At 46.9% G+C, this 20,851-nt stretch overlaps 4 protein-coding genes across 4 annotated transcripts; 2 read left to right on the forward strand and 2 right to left on the reverse strand.

Annotated features, from left to right (window-relative positions):
• Window positions 1-8,864: 8,864 nt before the first annotated feature.
• On the forward strand, window positions 8,865-12,050 carry FOXG_17453 (squalene-hopene cyclase). The gene is made up of 2 exons (XM_018397460.1): window positions 8,865-10,157; window positions 10,209-12,050. Exons 1-2 carry the CDS (start codon window positions 9,009-9,011, stop codon window positions 11,085-11,087), a joined length of 2,028 nt encoding a protein of 675 aa, XP_018258503.1. The 5' UTR covers window positions 8,865-9,008; the 3' UTR covers window positions 11,088-12,050.
• FOXG_17454 (uncharacterized protein) lies at window positions 11,165-11,977 on the reverse strand (the record flags this gene model as incomplete). The annotated part of the gene is made up of 1 exon (XM_018397461.1): window positions 11,165-11,977. The coding sequence occupies one exon, from the start codon at window positions 11,975-11,977 to the stop codon at window positions 11,165-11,167; it is 813 nt and encodes a 270-aa protein (XP_018258504.1).
• A 461-nt stretch (window positions 12,051-12,511) lies between the features above and the next one.
• On the forward strand, window positions 12,512-14,460 carry FOXG_17455 (uncharacterized protein). The gene is made up of 5 exons (XM_018397462.1): window positions 12,512-12,967; window positions 13,019-13,547; window positions 13,605-13,952; window positions 14,010-14,168; window positions 14,224-14,460. The coding sequence occupies exons 1-5, from the start codon at window positions 12,651-12,653 to the stop codon at window positions 14,398-14,400; spliced, it is 1,530 nt and encodes a 509-aa protein (XP_018258505.1). The 5' UTR covers window positions 12,512-12,650; the 3' UTR covers window positions 14,401-14,460.
• A 400-nt stretch (window positions 14,461-14,860) lies between these two features.
• On the reverse strand, window positions 14,861-15,829 carry FOXG_17456 (uncharacterized protein; the record flags this gene model as incomplete). Its single annotated transcript, XM_018397463.1, has 2 exons — window positions 14,948-15,829; window positions 14,861-14,896 (listed from the first exon to the last, which is right to left on the reverse strand). The coding sequence occupies exons 1-2, from the start codon at window positions 15,746-15,748 to the stop codon at window positions 14,861-14,863; spliced, it is 837 nt and encodes a 278-aa protein (XP_018258506.1). The 5' UTR covers window positions 15,749-15,829.
• Window positions 15,830-20,851: the final 5,022 nt, after the last annotated feature.

The raw sequence follows: 20,851 nt of genomic DNA on the forward strand, positions 1-20,851 counted from the left end.
TAATAAACGACCGTCTCAAGAACGATACTGGTTTGGTGGAGGAAGTCAAACGATTGTCCAAAAGTAGAGACAGAACCACTCAGGACGAGTGACTTGGGCGGGGTATGGCACACGTCAAGGCAAGCTACCTAGTGATGCACAACTTTATCGCAGCCTTCAACTGTGCCCCCTACCCTCTCAGACATTCTGCCATCCTTGACTCTGGATCGACAATCCATATCTTCAATGAAGTATGCAGGTTCCTCAACTACCGACCGGCGCCGTCAGGGGACTTCGTCTACGCAGGGGAGTCACCAGTGGCCATTCACGGGTACGGGAACGTGGATATTCGCGTTCGAGGACCTCAAGGACCCTCTCTTCTCAGATTGCAAGATGTAGCTCATTGCATAAACTTTGCGTGCAATATTGTGTCATACCGCCAGTTGCGGAAAAGGGGCTACTACTGGGATACCAAAGGGAACAGCAACCAAATCCGCAGGAAAGATGATTCAATCCTCTGCACATTGACGGATCATTTCGACCAGTACGTACTGGAGTATATCGACAAATCAACAACGGCAGCGGCATTCCTAGCCAAACGGAAACAGTATGATTCGTGGACTAAACGCCCTCCTCGCAGTGGAGACGAAACCTTTTGGCACCTTCGACTTGGACACCCAGGGCCTGAAGCACTCAAGCACCTCGTGGGCCAATCTCGGGGGGTGAAGATCAGAGGGATCTCCACGGTTGAGTGTGATGCTTGTGGAATGGCGAAGGTGAAGCGCCAAGTCCGTCGACAAAGACGAGTTCCACCCGAGAAGGCTGGAATCCGACTCACTATTGATTTCCACGACATGAGTGGGGATCCAGGCTACACTTCAGCTATGCTGGTTACCGACCGTTACTCTGGCTATATCTGGGACTATTATCTTCCCGATCGAACTGCACCAACGCTTATCGGTGCACTTGAGCATCTACTTAGAACACTAGAGCGACAACTCCAGTGTAGACCCGAAGTCATCGAGTGTGATAACGAGATCCCGGATAGTCACCAGGTAAGTGACTTCCTCAGTATCAAAAACGGGATGCGCCTAGAGCCCTCCGCGCCATATGCCCAAAGTCAAAATGGCGGCGCAGAGCGCTCGGGGGGTGTGATCAAGGAGAAAGCTCGCGCGATGAGAATCGGAGCAAAGCTGCCTTCGTTCCTTTGGGTTGAGATCTGGCGTGCTGCCGTATACCTATACAATAGGACACCCAAGTATATCTACAATTGGAAGACGCCATATGAGCGTTTCTACACTTACTTTGCCTTTAGGGACGGCGTGGTTGTCACGGAGCGTAAGCCCGATCAAACACACCTACGCGTGTATGGCTGTAAAGCCTTTGCGATGACGACCGATGCTTTGAAAAAGAAGAATCGGCGACAACGACTCAATCCCCGAGGGTGGATAGGATACCTGGTCGGGTATAACTCGACAAACATCTACAGGGTCTGGAATCCGTTGACCAACAAGGTCATCTCCACTAGAGACGTGATCTTCAACGAGAAGGAGACGTTCTCTGGGGATGTGCAACACCTCAAGGATGATTTAAAAGAACTAAACGAAGAAGAACTTATTCAGCATCTCACTGATGCTGAGGTCCCACAGGGATCTAGCATAAATCTGGATGCTTCTACCCAAGAAGAAGACGAGGAATTAAGCGCCTTGCCTGAAGGACTAGCGTTTGAGCGGGAGGCTGCAAGTTATCCACATAGAGGGTTTGAACGTGATCCCACGATTACGCAGGGTGAGACTGGCAGGACACTAGTCGTAGGAGATCGCAATCGAGAAGAGCCTGACGGGACTGATCACCCCTACACGACCGCTCGATTCACTCCCTACCTGACCCCGGAGACTTGCCCTCTACGGCCTGCTGCCCTTCTGGTCGCTACTATCAGAGAACCTCCCGTGAGGAAGGAGGGGGAAAACCCCCCTCAGTTACGAGCTGCGAAGATGGTGCATGTCCCACCTAGCGCTGGCACTTCCCCGGGACGAGACGGCGCAAATGGAGCCCCTCGTGTCATTTCAACTCCGAGCAGTTACTGGGAGGCCGCATTTAATGCCGGTCGACTCGCATCTGTGAAAGGGACCTGGAATGGCAAGGTGGTGAGTAAGCGGAAGCTCGAGAAGCAGGCGAGCTCGGCCAGCTGCCACCCTGATAGCGGAGAACCTCAGTTTACGGGAAGTCGAGGGGAATCTACTAAGCTGATGGATTCTCCCAATCGCAAAACACAATCTGCAAAGCTGACAGATTTAGGTGACGGCCAACGCCGAATACACCGACGAGACATGCCAATATTGCCAAAAAGGCATAAAGACCTCAAGAACCATCCACTAGGTGACCTATTCCGCGAGGCAGAAAAGACTCATCTTGAAAGCCATAAAGAAATGCGCTCCTGGCGTGAGGTTCAGAGAGAAGAAGCCGCAGGCAAGGAACTCCTGGACTGCATGTGGGTTTATGTGTACAAGTTCGACAAGCACGGATGGTTCACCAAGTGCAAGGCCCGGCTCGTTGTACGAGGCGATCAACAGGTCAAGTCGACACACGAGGATACCTATGCATCCACACTTGCCGGCAGATCTTTCCGAACACTCATGGCTATAGCTGCTCGCTTTGATTTAGAACTTCTCCAGTATGATGTCGTCAACGCCTTTGTCAATGCTGAACTGAAGCAGGACGTCTACATGCGGATGCCCGGAGGCTACCGAAAGCCTGGCCTGATTCTCAAACTTCAGAAAGCACTCTACGGTTTGCGCCAGTCACCATTACTTTGGCAAAAGGAACTAACCACCACCCTTACGAACATTGGGTTCAAGTCTGTACCTCACGAGCCATGCTGTCTCTCGAAAGGAGGAATATTGATATTCTTCTATGTGGACGACCTTATTGTTGCCTACGAGAAGACCAATCAAAGATCGGTCGAATGGACGATAGGCAAGCTTCGAGAAAAGTACCAACTCTCTGGAGGAGATATGCTACAGTGGTTTCTTGGAATTGAGATTATTCGCGACCGAAACCAACGTCTGATTTGGCTGTCGTAATTGTCATTCGTGGATAAGATCACTAGTCATTTCAGGATTCAAGGGGAAAGCCTTCCCTCACTCCAATGACCACGAAAGAACTTCTTCCGAACGAAGAGCGCGCATCAACAGTGTCAATACAGCAGTATCAACGCAAGACCGGATCAGTGCTCTACCTGGCAGTAATCACTCGACCCGATATTGCCTTTGCTGTTTCTCGACTTTGTCGATTCAACATGAACCCGAGCGACGATCACCATGAGGCCTTGGACCACCTATTCCGGTATCTGCAAAACACCAGGGCACTCGCGCTACAACTCGGCGGAACAGACACGTTTGATGTGTACAGTGACGCTTCCTTTGCCGACAACACAATCGATCGGAAGAGCTCGCAAGCCTACGTGATGAAGCTATTTGGAGGGATTATTGGATGGCGCGCCAACAAGCAGGACACCGTGACTACCTCTACAACAGAGGCGGAGTTGCTGGCACTTGCGCAGGCTGCGAAGGAGTCCATGTTCATCTCCAGATTAATCACCGAGCTCGGCGTAACTCTCGATAACTCAAGAATTACTATTCAGTGCGATAACGCGCAGACCATTCGGCTTATTAATGCCGACGTGGCGCTCCTGCAGACCAAACTTCGACACGTCGACATCCATAACCACTGGCTACGCCAGGAAGCACTCGCTAACCGGATCTCGGTCCGGCATACTCCCACCACCGAGATGATTGCGGACGGCCTCACGAAGGCATTACCCGCTCAGCAGTTCCAGAAGTTCGTCACACAGGTTGGCCTAGTGGATATCAAGGACAGGATTCAAGAGAGAAGGACCAAGGAACTCACTGCGGATGACTTTGTCAGAACAGAGGAACATCTCGATGGAGGAAAAGCCGAATAAGGGATCGGAAGGATGGCCAACCTGACAATAGGAATACGGACTGCACAGACTGAACCACGATGGCCAGTCTGGGGGGGTGTGTTGAACAGGTGCTGGGGCCTCACGTGCAAGCAGGGATACATTAAGATTACAGCCGAAATGGTAAAACCTCTAAGGGGTAGATTTCAACAGAACACAACATGAATACACACCAATTCACATCAATGAACCGAATACACGTAATGTCTAACAATAGCTAACTATATTAAAAAGTATTTTTGTTAAATTTTTAGCTATTTTATTTTATATAAAAAAGCTTAATTATACAGTGTAAATAAAGTTTTTATATACTAGCTATATAGGATTTTTTTAAAAATCTAAAAAAATTAATATAGCTTATTTTAAAACTTATATATAGGCTATTAAAATTATAGCTATTTTAGGCTTAAATTAGGTATTTTATAAGCTTTTAAAAACTAGATTTTAAGGTGTATAAAGTAGTGTCACACTCACTTGTCTGTCACACTCGCTTATCAACTACGTTATAGTTAAGTAAGGTAAAGGTTAAGTCGTAATAATTCTAACTATTTAGTATATAGTTTTAGTACTTATCTTATTAGAATTCTTATGTGAGATATTTAAGGAGAATTTAACCCTATTAGAGTTTATGTTATAGTAAAAGGTTATACAGTGGGATGCAATAAGTTTGAATCCAGGCTGAAGTACCAGCTGTTGTAATCTAGCTCCCGTATATAAAGTTTTAGCTTGATAAAGTAAGTGCTAAGCTGTATCAGGCAAAAGGCTATCCTGATTGGGGTATTGTTACGTGGGAAATTGGACTCGCGTCGGTTAGTCAGCGAACGTGTACTTGAGTTTGGATTCAAACTTATTGCCCCCCACTGTAGGTAGAGAAATCCTAGAAGTTTCTTTCCTCACATACAGTGGGGTGCAATAAGTATTCGCAGGTGTGTAGGTTGTTTTGGCAGCTTCTAACCTTTTTAGTTAAGCTCTTAGCTGAAACCCGGTACTTGATACTTAAAAGCCTGACCTTTTCCCTGCGGCCATTAAGTACACAAGACATGTAAGGGTGCCCGTAACAAGCTTCCGATACAGCTGGGATGCGAATACTTATTGCACCCCACTGTGCTAAGTTATTTACTTTTTAGAGTTCAAAAGAAAAGGCTTAAATAGACTTCAATTAAAGGGTTACACTTAATATAACAATGTGGCCTGATGTAAATAATTACGCAATAAAGGAGACAGTAACGTATATGATAAGCGAGTGAGCCAGACAAGCGAGTGAGCCACTACATTTCTCACCTTAAAAGCCCTTTTTTAAACTTTTCGTAAAAGGTCAATTTAACTCTAAGATAGCTAAAAAATATAATTTAATATATTTAACTACTATATTTTTATATATTACTTTTATAAAAATTATAACTATTTTCTTTAAAAAGTTATATAGTAAAGTCTATTTACACTGTGAAATACACTGTATTTTAAGGTTTTATATAGAAAATAAAATAGATAAAAATCTTTTAAAAATATGAATTAGTATAATTAACTATACTAAGTATAGAAATATTTTTTTCAGATTTTTAGCTATTTTATTTATAAGTTAGAGCACTATAGGGTAGGCTGTTTTTATACTACACAGTATAGTGGCTCACTCGCTTGTCTGGCTCACTCGCTTATCATATACGTTAAAATTTATATTAAGTTCCCTTGAAGATGGGTAACGTGGTTGATAAGCAAGTGGGACAGACAAGCAAGTGGGACAAAAATCCCTCAACCTTACATCTAACTATCTGATTAATCAATTCTCAACCGCCTAACATGTCACAGCCCTCTGATGAATCTAGAATCCTTCTTGCCCTTCTTGCCCTTCAAAATAATCCAAAATTAACACCCCGACGCGCTGCAGAGATCTATAAAGTTGGGCGAATGAAGCTATGGCGCCGCCATAAGGGTATACAATCGCGACGCGATACTATCCAAAAGTCACGGAAGCTATCTGATCTAGAGGAACAGATTATAGTCCAATTCATTCTTGACCTAGATTCACGAGGATTTCCCTCGCGATTGCGTTTTGTAGAAGAAATAGCCAATTCTCTACTAGCTGACCGTAATGCGTCACCTGTTGGCAAGCGCTGGGCTTATAACTTCGTTAAACGACAACCAGAGCTAAAGATGCGTTTATTTCGGAGATATGACTACCAGAGAGCCAAGTGCGAAGATCCGACTGTTATTCGTGGCTGGTTTAGGCTTGTATAGAACACAATTGCAAAGTACGGTATCCGATTAGATGATATCTAGAACTTTGATGAGACTGGCTTTATGATGGGCCTTATAATGGCCGGAATGGCAGTTACAGGCTCAGAAAGGCAAGGAAGACCAAAATCAGTGCAGCCTGGAAATCGTAAATGGATTACAGTTATCCAGGCGATTAATGCTGAAGGTCAATCAATCGCGCCGTTTATCATTGGTGCAGGCCAATATCACCTTGCGAATTGGTACCGAGAATGCGACCTCCTGGGCGATTGGGTTATCGCAACGAGCCAAAATGGCTGGACAAATAACGAGCTGGGTCTTAAGTGGCTAAAGCACTTTGACCGATCTACAACTAACCAATCAACTGGTCCCTATCGTCTTCTGATCCTTGATGGTCATGAAAGCCACCACTCCGCCGATTTTGAGAGATATTGCCAGGATCACAAGATTATTACGCTCTGTATGCCTGCTCATGCATCCCATCTGCTCCAGCCTCTCGATATTGGGTGCTTTGCAGTACTGAAAAAGGCTTATGGTCAAGAAATAGAGCATCTGATCAGATGCTCTATAACCCATATTTCCAAGACTGAGTTCTTCCCGGCCTTTTATGCCGCCTTTAAAGCTACTTTTACAGAAAGCAATATCCGGGGGGGTTTTAGAGGAGCTCGACTTGCTCCTCTTGACCCAGAAACCGTGATCTCAAAGCTTGATGTGCAGCTACGAACCCCAACGCCTCCCGGGGAGGTCAGCCAACCATCAACCCCATGGGTTTCAAAGACTCCTAAGACAGCAACAGAGGCTCAATCTCAGTCTGAATACCTAGAAAGACGAATCAGAAGACATAAAAGCAGCTCCCCAGAGTCAATTATAGAGGCTTTAAAGTCAAATACTAAAGCAACAAGGGCAATTATGCATGAGGTTGTCTTATTGAGAAATGAGGTGCGAAATCTTCGAGATGCAAATGAGATACTAAGCCGGCGCCGAACGACAAAAAGGACTAGACTACAGAAAGGAGGGGCAATGACTGTACAGGAAGCATCGCAAGTAATTGATCAGATGGATGTTAATGCGCAGGTAGTGGCTGAATCATCGAGAAGTGGTGATCGAGGAAGGTCGGAGCGACCAGGCGGTCGGCGTTGTGGTGTATGCGGCAAGGCCGGGCATAATGCAAGGACATGTCAGGTAGTAATTGAGACCTCTGGGGAAGAGTATAGTAAGTAGTTTTAATTGATCAGATGGTTTGTGGTGTTTTTAAATGGATTGAAAGTTTTAAGGTAGAGAAAAGTGTCCCACTTGCTTGTCTGTCCCACTTGCTTATCAACCACGTTAATATACTTTTTACAAGTCGTACGACTACTCGCTAGGGAAGCCAAATGAACGTTTTTAAACCTTATTACACTACAGATTCCAGTGGGGGGCAATAAGTTTAAATGCCCCTCAAGTCGCCGCCCGCTGACTAGCTTTAGTCTCAATTAGACAGCAAGATAACCTCTTTGGGCTAGACAGTCGCTTGATCGAGCTAATGAGCTGCTTTATATAGCTAGCAAAGTAGGTATCTGGGGTCCCTTGTCTAGTACCAGCTAGCTTGGTACTGCAAATGGGATTCAAACTTTTTGCCCCCTACTGTAGCCTTTGTTTGAAAAGTATCCCATCGAGTGCTAACTGACGCCAGGTACAGTGGGATGCAATAAGTTTGAATACCTTTCGAAGTACTGATACCCCCTGTCTAGCCTATTTGGAGCTTAGCTTGCTTCTAATCTGAGGAAGAAGTTCGATCTAGCCAATCACTATATCTTATTAGCTGTGTAAAAGCTGATATGTACGTGGTAGCTGGTTCAAAGAGGCTAGCGGCAAAAGAAGATACACGCCCATTACTCAAACTTATTGCATCCCACTGTACAACTACCCCGCTTTTATCTCCATCTACGGATAAGATGCGGTTTCTGGTTGGGTCACAACTTTTTGGGCAGAGCGCTAATTGGCTGTAACTCTTTATCTCCTTGTACCTGGCGTCAGTTAGCACTCGATGGGATATGTTGAACAGGTGCTGGGGCCTCACGTGCAAGCAGGGATACTTTAAGATTACAGCCGAAATGGTAAAACCTCTAAGGGGCAGATTTCAACAGAACACAACATGAATACACACCAATTCACATCAATGAACCGAATACACGTAATGTCTAACAGGATAATGCCAGACCAGTGTGTCCAACAACCAAGTCAAGTAACTTGGTTGGTTGAGGTGGGGGGCCACATCATCAACATCAGTGTTTATTGCCCTCAGGAGAACGGATCTCATAGGCCAGATGGCTACATATGGGGCCCCACCTCAACCAACCAAGTTACTTGACTTGGTTGTTGGACACACTGTGCCAGACTGACAGGTCCACGGTCTGCCAGGTGGTACTCCTGATTGTATTCTGGATCGTCTAGTCAACCTAGTGGCCAAGCTAGGGATACGCAGACTCTAACGGAAGGACCGTATTCTGCCTCGTAAATCTCAATACGGCAGTTAAAGCCGTATGAGACTTAAATCTTATTATAACACTATCGTTCCTTATCCAAATGAATGGGCCTAAATGATTCGACAAAATGTCCGTGCTAGGGTGTGTACCATCAATTTAGGATTTGAACGTGGAGAGGCTAGTGAAAGTAAAGATTTCGGTCGCTGGTGACAGTTCATCCGGATTTTACAGATGCCAGCGTCGTGATAAGTTTCTGCTATAACTTTCTGCTAATTGTTCCTCCAGCGTTGTGGAAACTCGCCCGCCAAGTCTTTTTATCCGTTCATTCTCGTTGTTTCCATCTATTGATTATGGACCTTAGCCTGCCCCAGTTGGCCGAGGAGTGCCTCAAGCCGGCTGCCGACTACGCCTACAGCCTCCAGAAACCCGATGGACATTGGTTAACCGAGCTTAGATCAAATATCTCTTTTACCGCGCAATATGTCTGCTTGCGCGAAATCGCTGGTATCAGTCTCAGGCAGTCAGAGGATCGAAACCACTTTCGCAAATGGCTACTCGCTCAGCAAAATCCAGACGGATCATGGTCTCTAGCGCCAGGAGAGTCTGGTGATCTATCTATATCGGTTGAGGGCTACTTTGCGCTGAAGCTCCTTGGTGTATCATCAGATGACAAAGCTATGAGACTTGCCAAAGAGTTTATATTGAGTCGTGGAGGTCTTCCCTTGGTTGGCATCATTACACAGTTCCTCCTAGCTGTTTTCGGCCTCATCAAATGGGACCAGATAGCCCAAGTTCCGGCGGAGCTGATGCTGATGCCGACCTGGAGCCCCGTTAACATATACGCATTCGCACACTGGTCGCGTGTGACAGCTGTGGCAATGATGGTTTTACGCCATCATCAGCCGACTTTCCCTTTACCAGCCGACCTGATGGTGCCTGAAAAGTCATTCCTTCAAGAGCTTTATCCGGATGTTACAGATCAACGTCTGAGATTTTACCCCAGCGTCTCTAGGCTATGGCAAGCTGGTGAATACGGTCGATGTATTGCTGCCCTCGCCGACAAAGCAGTTGCTCTTATGGATCCCATCGTCAAGAAAACGTCATTACGGGCATACTCTCTTTCGCAATGTGTACAGTTCATGATTAAGCGGCAGACCGAGAGCGGCTATGCGTCATTCTGGCCCGCCAACTTCAACTGCATTCTTGCTCTCTATTGTCAAGGTTACGAATTCAAGGACCCCGCCATCAAATGCCTGCTGCATGCAATCGATTCATTCTATATCTGGAAGGATGAAGCCGGCATGCGGAACCAGGTCACCTGCGGTCCATCATGGGACACTGCCCTCCTCTTACTTGGGCTTTCCGACTCTGGTTTCGGCGATGAACGGTTAGACAAAACAGTGAAGTGGTTCAAGTCAACCCAAATTTTACAGATACGAGGTGATTATGAGGTGCAAGCCCCGGGACTGTTACCTGGCGGTTGGGCTTTTCAGTACAATGTCAGTCCCTGACAATCTCCGCTTTTTTTTCAAAACTGACGAACCTAACAGAATGACTGGTACCCTGATACTGACGACACGGTCACAATTTTGCTCGCCATTCTGTCATGGAAACCGACAGAGCTCACGTCTGATTGTTGCATCAGAACAATTCAGTGGCTTCTTGGCATGCAGTGCACCAACGGTGGCTGGGGTTGCTACGACGTCAACAACGAGAACTACTTTCTTAACCTGTTCCCTTTCGGACAAGGCAATGAGTTTTACGATGCTCCGGTGCCTGATGTTACCGCTCGAATTCTGGAAGGCTTTGGTTATGTCCTAGACTTAGACAACAAGGCCACAGAGAGCAACAAGTTGCCGTCAGCTCTCATTTTCAAAATACGAGAATCCTGCGCCAACGCTATTTCCTACCTGTACTCAACACAAGACAAAGCCACAGGAGCGTGGAAGTCACGATGGCATGTCAATTATATCAACGGAACCGGCAGTGCACTACAGGCTCTGGCACTTTTTGATGATACATTCGACTCAAACATCTCTCGGATGATTCAGCGCGGACTTGTATGGATGAAGTCGATGCAGAACGCAGATGGTGGTTGGGGCGAGACACTTCGCACGTACAGGGACTCATCTCTGGCTGGCTTGGGGGATTCAACGCCGTCGCAGACTTCTTGGGCCCTTCTCGGATTACTCTCTCACCTTGATTCTGAGGATGAGTCAATCAGACGAGGGATCAAGTACTTAGTGCGCACCCAAGTCCCTTCTAATCGACCGGAAATCCCAGGCGGGACATGGGAACAGGAAGGTTATGTAAGCGTTGCTTTTCCTAACATTACTTGGCTCGATTATACTAGCACCCGGCACGCGTATCCCATGATGGCCCTCGGACGTTATGTTCACAAGTTTCAGGAAAAATCAAAATGTACCTAGTCTATTGATTATATCTGTTTTATTACTTTTCTTCTCAAATATAAGTCACAATTTCCTAGAGCCGCTATCACTCAGGCTTACTCGGAGCCTAACAAGCCCTTGAAGCACAGCATATCGGTCGCTGGACAAACCAACTCATGACCTTCAGTGCCTTCCCACTTATCCCATGAAACCTTAAATCTGTCCACCTGCTCTCTAGTCAAAAAGCCAGTATTGATAGCGCCTTCAGCAATCTCCCCCTCGAAGTTTCGCAAAGCGACTTCCATGCACTGCGGGCTCTGGCTAATAAAGATGCGCCCGCCATTCTTCTCATACCCGGCCTCTACCGCCCATTCCTTCTTCTTCAGCCCCGTATCAGGGTCAGATCCCATGTACAGCAACGCCTCCCGCTGCTTTGCCCATTGTTCGCGGATGCCCGGCAAGTCTGGCTTGAGCGACCAGATGGTTCCAAACGACATGGCGTCACGCACGGCGATGATACCTCCGGGTTTGCAGACGCGCAAGAAGGCCTTCAATGACTGGACCTTGTCTGCGACGTGCAAGAGGCACCCATGAGCGTGGACGACGTCGAAGCTGTCGTCTGAGAATTGCTCCAGTGATCCGGCGTCGCCAACCTGGAAGGAAAGGTTGGGGACGTCAGGACTACAGTACTGAGAGGTGGCATGGTCGATGACTCCTTGTGAGATATCTATGCCGATAGTCTTGCCTTGAGGACAAAGCTTAGCGAGACCCAAGGTGATATTGCCAGGTCCGCACCCCACATCGAGGATTGAGTAATGCGGCTGAAGATGCGGGATAAGATAGGCACAGCAGGATTCGGCAGTGCGGTAGTCGTATGCTTTGATGACCGAGGGATGGTCTGCTTGGATGTGGCCACTTGTGTAAGACATCTTGACTACTGGTGTGGGTTGTGGTAAAGCAAAGCTATTTTATTGAGAGCAGCAATATATAGTAAAACCCCGACTTAAAGGTGAGTAAGAGGTCACGAGTGGTGAGCTTTAGAGTTTCTGCCAATAGGTACCTACAGTGGGATGCAAGAAGTTTGAATCCAGGCGCAAGTGCCCGCCTCCTTGCTAAACCGATCGGGAGCTATCCCTTTGCTCCGCGTTATGTCTAATCAAGTTAGCTAACTGCCTACCTGGGCTAAATATCTACCCGCTATAGCTAGTCGGGCTTCTGGCTGGACGAGAGCAATAAGTCAAAAACTTTATATTAGACTCAAACTTCTTGCACCCCAGTGTATTGCTTAAAGTTTGCATCAAGGTTTACAGAAAGACCGTTTCAGCTAAAGTTGCGTACGTATACTCATTTAACCCCTGCAGAAGCTAGTTTTAAGGTCTGGCCGACATTGGAAATTTCGCGTATGTATGTAGCAGATCCCGGCTTGCCCGATATCTGTGGTTAGATGGGGAAAAAAACCAAGACAGCTATGCAACCACGCTGGAAGAGATAAAAGACCTTCATCTGATTAGACATTTAAGAAAATGTAATCCTCTATACACGAAGTAATATAAAAAGATATCGCCAGGCACCTTTTATATACCTAATAAACAGCAGCTCATTATGGCTTTGTTCTACGTCAATACAAGTTGGTACCTGGCCATCTTATCTACCGCCCTTATCGCAATCATCTATTTGTTTGCTCTCTTCTTTCACCGTCCTCAATTTCCCAAAGGCGCTCCGCCACGAAGCTTCGAGGACTGGCCGATTATAGGCTCCCCTCAATTCTTCACCCAGCATGGCGACTTCAATCTCAGGGGTCTCGCCATGAGCGCTTCCAACCATTTTAGCTTTTACTTGGGCAAACATCAAGTAGTAAGTATTGGCGCAAGCGGTCGCAAGACGTATTTCGAAAATCATCATTTGAATGCCGGCGAAGGGTAGGTCTGTTCCTACAGTGTTGAGTTGAGAGAAGCTGAAATTCTTGATAGGTATGCCGCTCTGTTCACAGGCACGCCTCACCGCCAGAGCGGTGCAGAAGTCGCCATAGATAACGGGGAGTATCAGTCTAAATTTGGCAAAACTCTTATACTACTTTTCAAGAAAGCATACCTCTCCCGAAGAACCCCAATACTAGCCGCCGATGTGAAAGGTATAATGGAGTCCTTGATCAGAAAGGCTAGCAACCAAAACGCCACCATGAAACCCTTTGAAGATATTTATCGCATCGTTTGGCAACAAACAAATCGTCTGGTGGGGGCGGATGAGATCGCCGCCTCACCCGAGAAGCTAGATCATATCATGCGACTCTTTGAGGATATTTCTCAGGGCGCGTCACCACTCCGCGTAATGTTCCCTATGCTTCCCACCTTCGATCATATCAAGAGAACGGTCGCTGGTGCGAGACTGTACGGTATGCTGCAAGGTTTGGTGAATGATCGTAAAAGGTTAGGTAGGCAAGAAGATGACGCGTTGCAATTCTTAATGGACGCCGGGGAAGATATCGCCGGCATCACTGGAGTAAGATTGGATAACTGAGTGGCATCTGATCCCTATGGCTAACAAAAGTTCTCCTAGTTTCTTGCTGGTGGGCTTTTTGCAGGGCAGCTCAACACTGGCGTCAACGCTGCATGGCTTCTTATCTACCTGGCCACCAATAAAACATGGTACAATAAGATCCAGAAAGAAGTTGACAGCGTCCTCGCTCGTCACGGAGTTGACCAAAGACGGGAAACATGCAAAATAATTGACATTCTTTCTCGGTTCGGCTTAGAGGAATGGATATCGGAATTTCCTCTGATCGACCTTTGTTTGAAAGAGACGATTCGTTTCCAGCTGCCAGGCACATTCTGTCGAAAGAACACCAGTGATAAATCAATTACCATCGTTGGGAGTGACGAGATTATCCCAAAAGATGCATTCGCCGTAAGACGCCCACTGTGTAACATCGCTTAAGTTACCACTGACCCAATGACAACCCAGGTCTACCTCACTGATAACTGCCACTTCAACCCAGATATTTACTCCGAGCCGTTAAAATGGGATCCTGATCGGTATGCAACTGGGCGTGCTGAAGATAAGAAAGGCCAGTACGCCTATCTCGGTTGGGGAGTTGGCAGGCATTCTTGTTTGGGAATGACGGTAAGCATAACGTCTTGTTGTGTAGACTCATATCTTCTAACATTGATCGCTTTAGGCAGCCAGGATGGAGGTTACCATGGTCGTCGCATTTTTCGTAACTCTTTTTGACTTCCATCTCTTAGACGAGAAAGGGAAACGGACAGACACGGTGCCGATGCCAGACAGGAATCGGTTCGGAGCAGGTAAACCTAAGAATTGGAATCCACAACTGAAGTACACATTGCGATCATAAAGAGGGTGATAGAAGAGATATTCAGAAGTTAGAAGAGTTTTAGGCTCACGGACTCAAACCGTTGCTACTATCTACCTCTTATTTTACTCTCCGTTACTGTTGCTGCAGGGACGTGTAGATCCACACTGGTGACGTCCATACCACCCAGAAAAGAACCCAGCCATGACCAATTACGCGCCCAAGACGTGTAGGACTATCTTTCGCTCTAACAGAGACTGGTCCAGAGAATGCCAACCAATCGTAAAGAATCTGAACAGCTTGTTCAAACAGCATACCAAGCGGTTGCATCAGAAAAAAAGTTATTGCTTTGCTCTCTTCCCTCGATATTCCACGTGCCATATCTGACAGCAAGTGAAAAATGCCAGAAATTGCGAAAACAAAGGAAACAAAAACATACCTACCGAAGAAACCTCCCGTAGTGAGCCGCAGGCAGCTGTACGTCAAGAAATGTGCAATGCTGCTACATCCACGGCGGATGTTCTGATGGTAGAAGCGACTGGCACACAGTTAGTTAAAGCCAGAAACAGGACTAAAAAGTTTAACTCACCCCCAAAACCTGGCAATCGACCACGTCTCGTTTATTGGGCCGAACACCGGCGGCCATTTCTTCGACATCGGAAAGGTGCACTAGAACCGTCAGGAAGGACAGAAAGCCATACATGAGCGAGAGGCTCAGGTATTGCATCACCCAGTAGCTTAGTACACCCGCTATCCTGATGCTCAGTTCCGCTAGAGTGACCTCTTGTAATCGCGAATAGACGGGTACGTATTCTTGAGAGAACATTGAGGCGTTATGTTTCCAGAAATTCTGAGCGAAGGTGCCTAGCAATCCAAGACAGCACCCAAGAGAACCCACTCGAATAAAAGTACGCCATAGAAACTCAGAGCGAGCAGGCACGAGCCCTGGCTTGTTGTCATCAAACTGCGGGACGTATTTGATGCTCCACTTCGTAGTCGAGAACCGCGTTGTCGTGCTGACTCTGATGCCGAACCGAATTCTCTCCTCAAGATCCTTTAAGGACCATGAGAACTCCTCTCTAGCCATGTCGGACGCCGGCTCCAGTCCTCCTAGCGATGACGTCGGCCCCTTGGCTTCGAAAGACCAGCGATCCAGCAATACAATAGCGACATAGTGTATGATTCTGTAGACACTTCCCGATCCGAGGACGGCGTGGGCGATGGGTGATTCTAGCTGTCCATTTGCGCAGATGATCATGATTTTGTAAGTAGCTATTCCCATTAATGGAAGGAAGCCAAGCCGGATCAGTGAGTCTTCATTGCTGAAAGCTACGGCTGTGCTTGTCAGGAGTAATTCGATGCCTAGGAGGCTAATAACTAGGGCTAACATATTACAGCTTAAAGATGTAATAGATTTGTTGAGATATATGTTCGAAATAGATTAAATAGATAAGAGAGAATCAGCTTTTTGTAGAAGGGAAAAATCACTTTCCAAGTTTTGAGCCTTTTAGCCCCGCAGTCAAGATCCTGTTTAAAGGCAAAGATGATTGGACATGTGATAGAAACTGAACCTAAAAAGCACTGCAAAGGAACCAAAATGTAATCAACTTAAGTTTCTTAAGAAATCAGCCTGTTGAAGTTTTACGCGGCATGGCTGACAACCCTATTAGCATTCCTAACGCATTGCCGAAAGTAGGGATGGGCACGTGCATAATACACATGTGTATTAAGCTGCTTTTTATTATAACGAAGCAGCATTTTATTCCTAATAAAAAGCGCGCTTTTTATTGCAATATTACGACCCATTTATGAAGCTGCCCATGGGCCATATCATACAAACAACCAAGCAAAATTAGGTCAATTTTTCCCCCGCTCCTTCGCTCTCTGACCCATCTTCGACCTCAAGTGTGTCCACCACTGTCTCTTCTCCGTCGGAGGCGGGTTGGTGAGTGAACTCGCCGACAACAGCGTCAACTTCCAGATTTGATGCGCAATGAATTTCCATATACGTATCTTCGAGTGTAAGCCAACCGTCTTCTGTCAAATCTTCCCAGCTGACCACCGTAGAATGATCATTGCGATGATCAAGAGGTTGATTCTGAGACTGCGTTATCCTCTCTAGCACCCGTTCGTTCATGTAGATGAACGCCAACTTGTCAGCGTTGGCTGGTGTGAGTCTGTTGCGTGCCTTGCTGTGGAGGAAGTTAACTGCCGAGAATGATCTCTCTGAGGGAACTGAATTGGCTATGGTTCCAAAGATCCGGACTGCAAGTGCAGCCAGCTTGCTGCCTTGGTTATCAAGAAGCATCCAAGCATCTAATGGAGTCCATTCTTTTGAATAGACTAAGCCTCCTGCAGCAAACCGGCCGCCCGATTGTGCTCGGAAGTGGTTAAATTCTCGAACAATATTGATGTAGTCAGCAGGATTGACTGCTGACTTAAAGAACTGCAGCACTTTCATCATCAGCTGTTCTTCAAGCTTAGTCCCGACTGTGTCAGGCCGTAATGCAAATCCCGCATAATGAATATCATATGTCTGTTTATCCATACGGTTTAACCATACGGAATACAGCTCGCTGAAATTCACGTCTTGATGTTGCTGAGACTCGTCAAGTGCTTTCCATTCTGCTTTAATCTCCAGCCAACGAGGAATCACATGGCCGATGTGAGCCCGATCGGCTTCTGAGGCACGCTGACGACTGTTGACAGGCTTAATTATGGCCAAAACAGTCTCTAGGCGTATCCAGAAGTGAGGGTTATTGACAGACTCCAGCACCTTTGGAAGAAGCTCGAGAGAGCCGGAGGCTAGCTCTGCCCTTACGTCAGGACGGCGAGCGTATGCTTGGAGAGGCTCTTTACAGCGTAAAACTGACTGTAAAGCATTGAACTGACTGCCCCAGCGTGTGATTACACTAAAGCGAGCAGTCAGCTATAGCTAGGAGTCAGAAAAACTGAAAGACCCACGCAGATAAAAACGCCTTATGGTGGCCCCAAGCAGCCTTTTGTGCTTCTCTCAATCGAGCCAACTGCAGTTTCGACTTCTTGAAGAAGGTGACAATTAACGTAGCGTTTTTGAATGCCTCCTCAAAGAACGGCAGCTCTAGGATGTCCTTGATGAGTAGCTGTAACCCATGTGAATCGCAGAGGGAAAAGAAGCAATGTTGGAATTCCTTTCTTGCTGCCAAATGCACATGAGCTTTCCTCATCACGCTATCCGTATCTGTGCAAAACGAGTTAATTCGCAAGAAGTTGCCCTTGCAAATTATCTCCAGCTCAGGATACAAAAGATCGATGTAGTGCTCAGCCGTGTGTTGAATCTGTCCTGTATCAAACGTCTTCCAGTAGAACGCCGTACCATTTGCCACCTGTATCGAGATATTGATAATTCGATGACTTGTGATGTTGTCTGAGGCGTCAAAGATTACGTTGATATGTTCTGCTTGGTCGAGGATAGCCTGGACTTGATTGTGGTACTGAGAATAAGTCGGGGCTAGCAGCCGCTGTACTCGGCGACGAGACGGTGGTTGCCAGGCAGTGTTTAGCTTGCTCAACAGAATCCGCATTCGTTTGGACTCAAAGAGGTTAAATGGACGGCCATCAGCAAAAATTGCTATAGCAGCAAGCTCATCAAGCATCTGCTTAAAGGTCTTGTCCACTACAGGAAAGTGATGAGTAAGTTGAGGCTGCTGAGACTGTTGCTGCCTTTTGTAATTGGGACAATGGCGAAGTAAGTGCTTCTTCTGACGAGTAGTGCCCTTGGTTATCTCGTGGCCGCAGTGCTTGCACTTGACTCTAGAGTTCTTGAAACCCGAACTAGCGTCGGAGGCAAGCGTGATAAATTCTCGGTGGACCTGGTGATCGGCTGGCCTTCCAGGGGTTCTGGGCATTGTAGAAGACACACGGAGGGTCTGAAGGTAGTGGGGAGTCGAATTGAGAAGTTTCAGGGGGATACATCGACAGACGGGTGAAGGCTGTGGAGAAAAGGAGGTCGGAAAAGGACTTATATTGTTCCTATGCACTAAACCTATTATAGAAGGCGCTAAGCCTAAGATAGAAGAGGAAATGTCGCAGGGTAGGCATTAGTAATCTAGCTATATGCTTTAAGTAACTGTGCGGGATGGAATACCCCGCACAAGAGAAAACTTAAGACATCAATCAACACATTTGCTGCTGCTCATCATATTCACTCTAACCCTTTAAGCACGCTCAGTGCGACAGGAAATAATGCATACAAAGCGCGTCTTGCTTTAAATATTTAATGCAAAAAGCGCATTTTATGTAATGATGCAGCATTAAATCCATCTCTACCCCTGATAGATAGATAGATGTAGATCTACATCTATCTACATCTACATTTCGTCTACATTGGTAGATAGATTCCCCACCCTGGTCCCTTCGGCTTTAGGTCTCAGCTTACTCCTTCTGGCTCTACCTCCGGCACTCCGAACAAGCGAAGCTCTTACTCTGAAGAAGTTTGCCTTGCCATACCATTTAGGCCACAAACAGGCGGTAAATGGCATTTCGAGCAGGCTACGTGTGACCGCACCGGTACTGATGTCAACACCTTTCAGGTTGACTGCGTCGGTGAGCGAAACTACGTTGAAACACTGCCTAAAAGGAAAAGAGCATGTCGTAAAGGGCAGTGGTGTGTGGACTTTCACGGCTATAACGCCAAAGGGGATGCAGCCGACGATCTAACCTGTGTCGACAGAAAGAATATTCACACATGGGTCGCCAACCCCTAAAACGCGCCCAGTGGAAGATGAAGTCACTTGCAGTTCCGGATGGACGAATGACTACAAAAAGAGTGCTAAGGCGACCTTTGAAGTTGACGTTATGGATTCTGCTGGTATCAGCTGGATTGCTCCTAAGAACGTATCCTACATTCTCAATCAAAATGGATTTTTCTCAACCAGACGTTGCAGAGGTGTATCTAGTTGCCCTCAAAAGAGAGTTTTCTAAGTTTTAACCTTTCAACTTTAACTTTCGAAGGAAACTTCTCGGACTTCAGTTAAGGTTCAGCTTTATCTAAAACCGGCAAACACTTATCTGCCGGTCTCATTTCCCGCTCTTATTTATTTACCAATCTTATTTACACGCCTGGCGGTCCGTATTCAATTGCCGACGGAGGAGAGGCGAGGGGGTCCAACTAACTGCTCGTGTCCGGCCTGGAACGGTTGTCCTTATTGAAGCGTATGGCGGTCTATGTGGTCAGGAGGAAGTTGTTGGATTCACACTCGGAGCTGTTGGACGCAGCAGGGAGCAATGTAGACGAAAAGAAACGTCATGATTCTGCAATTACTTGACTGCCGCTACGTCGGAAATGCGCCTACCTTCCTCACAAATTCCCTATTTTGTTCGGGTCGACTGACTTGGCTGTCATCATCATTACCCCCTGGCGGCCGAGGGTGCTTGTGAGGAGTGATGTTGCTTGATATGTACAGTGGGATGCAAGAAGTTTGAATCAAGGCACAAGTACCTGCCTCCTTGCTAAACCGATCGGGAGTTATCCCTTCGCTCTGTGTATGCCTAATCTGGTTAGCTAACTGCCTACCTGGGCTAGATATCTACCCGATATAGCTAGTCAGGCTTCTGGCAGGACTAGAGCGGCAAGGCGGATACTTCATCTTGGATTCAAATTTATTGCACCTCACTGTATGTACAAATTAATTGCAAGGAAGAAGCCGGCGCGAGGCATAACTGTCAGGGCAATTTGAGTATTTTGTCCCTTTGCCTTCGGATCTGAGAATAATCTGTATAAATTTCCCCACTCGCCTGAATGAGCCATGCCGGTCTGATTTCAAAGCCGTAGTCATGGAGAGGAAAGGCAATGACATCTTCCCCATTGAATCGTACTCGCCTTTGTTAGAAATTGAGCTATTGAAATATTAAGCCCGGAGATGAAGGTGGTGATGCCAGTTGTTAACATTCCGATGCTGAGGTGTCGAATCCCGATAGACGCGAAGAGCCGACGGAGTATAGCCAACATTTTATCCCTTTGAGTGCCACAGCCCTTAGGAAGGTCACTCGCCCCACTGAGCTATGTATGTATGTATGTATGTGTATTTTTCGTCTGGGTGGCTGTAACGAAGCCAAATCTCCTACTGGAGCAAAAGACGTGCTGAGCTAGCTAGGTACAGGATACCCCGCTTCCTTCACCATCCAGCATACCAATGGCACAAAAGGTGCTGTATTTCTCAAGCCCGTCACCCGTCAGCGGGTTCGAGGGCAATCTATTGTCGAACTTTTTCCACCGACCAGAATTCTCTCGCGCATCACTACATCTGCTGACGCAGTCCACAATCTCCAGTAACCAAGTTGTAGCTCGTAGTCGACTGTCGCGGCGGCAGGGAAAAACCTCGGGAAGGGATCAGAGGCCGACGGTGCGGCTTGCCTTTAAAGGAGAAAACCCATCGCAATCGGCGTCGTTGATCGGAAGGATGTCGCTACGAATGCCCGGGGCATCGCCCTCCGATATCTAAGGCGTTCTGGT

This window comes from Fusarium oxysporum, chromosome 14 (assembly GCF_000149955.1).
Source record: "Fusarium oxysporum f. sp. lycopersici 4287 chromosome 14, whole genome shotgun sequence".
Classification (NCBI taxonomy): domain Eukaryota; kingdom Fungi; phylum Ascomycota; class Sordariomycetes; order Hypocreales; family Nectriaceae; genus Fusarium; species Fusarium oxysporum.